This window comes from Arachis hypogaea, chromosome 6 (genome assembly GCF_003086295.3).
Source record: "Arachis hypogaea cultivar Tifrunner chromosome 6, arahy.Tifrunner.gnm2.J5K5, whole genome shotgun sequence".
In the NCBI taxonomy this organism is placed as follows: domain Eukaryota; kingdom Viridiplantae; phylum Streptophyta; class Magnoliopsida; order Fabales; family Fabaceae; genus Arachis; species Arachis hypogaea.
The window spans coordinates 22,008,512-22,013,281 of record NC_092041.1 but is presented as its reverse complement, the minus strand read 5'-3'; the positions used below and the strand labels follow the sequence as shown (position 1 = coordinate 22,013,281).

The window sequence follows — 4,770 nt, the reverse complement described above, 5'->3', positions numbered from 1 at the left end:
ATATCAATAGAGTTATTTAAAAAAATATATTAAATTAAAAAATATAAAAAAAATTTTGTTAGGAAGTTAATAATTAAACTTAGCTATATGATTAATTTAATGTATATAATATATTATCTTTTTTTCTTAAAATATATTAGAGTATGTTATTCTTAAATTAGTGTGAGAGTAACAAATTCGCTCTGGTGTTAGTATATAAAAAGAAAAAGTCTTGGGAGCTAATATTGTATAAATAACATTGTAATCAATATTTAATATAAGGGGAAAAAAATTAAAATTCTTAAAAATAATAACATATGAAACTCAACTAGAAAAAAAAATTCGAAATTCAAACCTAACAAAAACTTATTTTTAGTGAGTTTTTATAATGAATTTGTTCAACAACTTACTATCATTTTAGTTGAAATTGGCTGATATAGTATTATTTTCTAACATTACTTATATAAAAGTTACTAATTATTTATTAAATTAATTAGAGTAATGGTTGTTCCAAAGTAAACTAGAGTAATGATAAATAATATCAATAAAGCAAGGGTATAATCTTGAAGTTATTGTTTGTAAAAGTTGTGAATTTTTTTCTAATAAATGTTTTCAAAATTTAAAATTATTTAATTGATAACTTTATCACGTAGTATAAATTGCACAACTTTACTATAGATAGGATAAGTTTTCCTAATGATGGTGTATTATGTTTTAACATATGACGGTCTATATTACAATACTTAACTACTTGACTAGTAAGATTTTTTAAAACGCATATAACTGTCTCTGTTACACTTGGTATCTAACGATTTATCTTTTAAACTTTACTTTTTATTTATTTATTTTGCTATTTTGAGATAACCAATGTGTACAAGACAACTGTGTAACTATAAGACAGCTATACGCCTAACTTCCTTTTCAATGTGTAGAGCAATATTTTACCTTGTGAAAATTATCTCTGTTTTTCAACCAAAAAAACAAAACCACCAAAACAAAACAAAATATCCCTTCCCTTAAAATAGGAGAATATATGTGGGAATTGAAAACTTGAATAAGGGAAATGCTACTTTAAATGGAGACGTATTGAAATACATCGTTAATACTTCATTTCTGTTTGGCCAAAATAGAGAGATTCTAAAGGGGAAACGAATTGAATACTTGAAGAAGAAAACTATGGGAGATTTCTTGCCACCTGCATGTTTTAACATGTTTGTATCCGATGAACATCGAATGTGGCAAACAAGTAATATCCTAGAAACAGAGCTTCCTATGCTTGCATTTCAAATTTTCTTCACTGTATTAGTGGGTCGTCTTCTCTTCAATGCATTCAGACCTCTCCATCAACCTCGCATCATTTCATTTGTCTTTGTAAGTTTATGTATGAGTATCTGCTAGTTTTAATTTTTCATAAATTAGATATTAACAATTTAATGTTTAATCAATGAAATTATGCATATTTTTCAACAATTTATTTAATAATTTATTTTTCTAACCGATTCTAATAATAATTTTGGGTTTTGAAATTTATGACAGGTTGGTTTCTTACTGACTCCACCACTATTGGGGAACATTCCAGAAGTATTCGGCTTCATTTATCCTGTAAACGGAATACTCAATGTTGAAGTTGCTTCACATTTTGGCCTCATTTACTACGCTTTCCTCAATGGCCTGGAAATGAACCTAGACACAATTCTAAAATCCAAGAAAGAAGCTACAAGCATTGCAGCCATGGGAATCATCTTTCCCATTCTAACAGGACCAGGATTATATGCTCTGCATCGAAAATTCTATATCAATAATACGTTCAAGCTTGAACAAGTTTCAAGTCATGCGTATTTAATTTGGACTTTAGTTCTCACAGTTACAGGTTTTCCAAACCTAGTTGAAATCCTTTCTGAGCTCAAGCTTCATTACACCAGCCTAGGCAAAGTTGCATTAACGGCCGGCATGATTAGTGATACTTACAACTGGATTCTCTTCACATTATTGGTGCCATTTTCAATTGATAGCTCCAATGCAATTTATTCAGTGCTATGCACAGTTTTGTTCCTTACTGTGTGCATCTTTTTGGTCCGCCCTTTACTTAAAAAGATTATTGAACGCAAGACAGAAAATGATGAATGGGATGAGTACCAACTCCTTTTTGTGGTGATGGGAGCTTTTGCATGTTCATATGTTACAGACATTCTTGGAACACATGCCATTGTTGGTGCTTTTGTGTACGGACTAATTTTGCCTCACGGGAAATTTGCTGACTTGGTTATGTCGGTTTCTGATGACTTTGGTGGAGGGTTTCTGGCGCCACTTTACTTTTCAGGCAATGGAATGAGACTTATAATAAAATCCGTTTTTTCTCATGCAAATTGGCCATTGACCTTGCTGGTTCTAATCTTACTGTGTGTCACAAAGATATTGGGAACTTTATTTGCCACCTCCTTATCTGGTAAGTCTGCTAGAGATGGTTTTGCCATAGGATTGCTTCTCAACACCAAAGGAGCTTTAGCGCTCATAATGCTAAGCATTGTTTGGGATAAGATGGTAATTTTCTTATTTACTCTTTTTAGTAGACAATCAATTTAGCTTTTGAAAAACTATAATATTATCAATTTGCTACCTAATCCATAGAGGTCTAACCAATAACAAATTAACAAGTGTTTTTTATCGATGCAAAATTAATGATTATTAATTCTAGTTATTTAAAATTAGTTAGTTAAGAATTGTTTACCTATATTTTTTTAGAATTATTGATATTTTAATATTTTAAAAAAGAAATATACGCATCTCTCTTTACAGGTAAATAACATTTAATAAATTATCTTCAAAGTTTAAGTAGAAATAAGAGTATTTTGATTGATTATTTATTAAATATTGTTAGTTTTTAGAAGGTGAAAAATATATTTTTTTTTGTTTGAAAAATAAATTGTCAATTTTATAATTTTTTAAAATAATTGTTATGATGCCTAAAAAATAATATCTAATTTGTTAAAAAATATTAAAAATTAATATTTAATTTAAAAAATATAAAAAAATAATTTTTAAATATTTAAAATTTACCATATAAAATAAATTAAGCAAAAACTAATCATCAAATAATTAGAAACATAAAATTTACTTATACTATGTTTTAAAGGGTAATGTAGCTGTTTACTTTCTTTTTTTATGCGTACAATAGAAATATATTTAATTGATTGTTGAAATTTGTGGGCGTAGATCTTTTTTGCACCAACATATTCTGTCCTCACTGCTGCCGTTCTTCTAATGACCATAGTAGTTTCACCAATGATTAACTTCATGTTCAAGCCAAGAAAGCGATTTGAACAGAACAAGCTAAGGACCATACAAAAGCTAAGAGCGAATGCAGAGCTCCGAATTTTGGCATGTGTTCACAATAATCACCATGCTACGAGCATGATCAACATCCTTGAACTATTCAATGCTACTAGACTTTCCCCAATACATGTCTTCGGCTTGTACCTTGTCGAAATTACACAACGTGCTGCCGCACTTGTTGTTGCTCATATGGAGCCAAGTACCCAGCTTGGAGTGCAAAGTAATCTCACCCAGTCTCAAGTTGAGTCAGAAAACATTGCTTTTACCTTCAAGGCCCTTGGAAATAACGGAGATGGAAATGGAAATGACGCTTTTAGAGTCGAGACCACGAGCGTGGTCTCGTCCTATGAAACCATTCATCAGGATATATACATCTCTGCAAGAGAAAGAGGCACGAGCTTGATTCTTCTTCCCTTCCACCAGCAATTAAGTTCAGATGGTAACTTACTAGAAACAACCAATGTCGTATACAGAGATATAAACAAGAATGTAATGCAAGACGCGCCTTGTTCTGTGGGAATATTCATAGACCGTGGTCTTGTAACTTTCTCTCAAACATGTCTTCATATTCTTATGATCTTTGTCGGAGGCCCGGATGACCGTGAAGCGTTAGCAATTGCGTGGAAGATGGCAGGGCATCCGAGGGTTCAACTATCAATGGTTCGACTCTGTTTGTTAGATGAAGCTGCTGCTGCTGCAGAAGAAGCATCTCATCATTCTGAAGAAGCAGAGGGGATATTGTCCAATGCGATGGATAACGATAAGCAGAAGGAGTTGGATGATGAATATATAAGTAAATTTAGATACACTGCGGTGAATAATGAGGATTATATATCTTATTCAGAGGCTGATATTCGTGCAGGTGAAGATATCCCTAGAGTGTTGAAAGCACTTGACCAAAGAGGGTGTGATTTATACGTAGTTGGACAAGGAAATTGCAGGAACTCCATACTCTTCTCAAACTTACTAGAATGGTGTGATTGTTTGGAATTAGGTGTTATTGGGGATATTTTAGCTTCAAATATTTTTGGTACAAACTCATCTATTTTAGTTGTTCAACAGTATGGTTTTGGAGGGATGAAACTCGAGAGGAAACAAGACCATATGGCTAATAATAGTCGCTTTGGATCGCTAATTGTGAAGGCAGAATAAGAGTACATTCGGATTGACCCTTTTTTTTTTTTTTTCAAAATAGTACTTTAAAATTTAAAGTTTTAGCCTTTTAGGTATGGTTATAAAAATTAAACCAAACCGGGTTAGAATCTGATTCACCGATTTAGGATAAGACCCAATTCATCGGTTTAGGATATAAAATTTAATCTTTGGTCCGTCCAGTCCGAAGCCAGTGCTTGTAATTTTGGAATTTTTCCAAAATGTGTAAGTGAGTTCAAACCCTTCACCAAGCTATGTAGTGCTTCTTTATTATATATGCTAATTATAGTATACAGCTTCCAGAGC

The 4,770-nt window shown here is 31.8% G+C and overlaps 1 protein-coding gene across 1 annotated transcript; it reads left to right on the top strand.

The window, feature by feature from the left end:
• The first annotated feature begins 1,155 nt into the window (after nucleotides 1-1,155).
• Nucleotides 1,156-4,464, top strand: LOC112805455 (cation/H(+) antiporter 15-like). Its single transcript, XM_025847841.1, has 3 exons — nucleotides 1,156-1,350; nucleotides 1,516-2,520; nucleotides 3,193-4,464. Exons 1-3 carry the CDS (start codon nucleotides 1,156-1,158, stop codon nucleotides 4,462-4,464), a joined length of 2,472 nt encoding a protein of 823 aa, XP_025703626.1.
• Nucleotides 4,465-4,770: the final 306 nt, after the last annotated feature.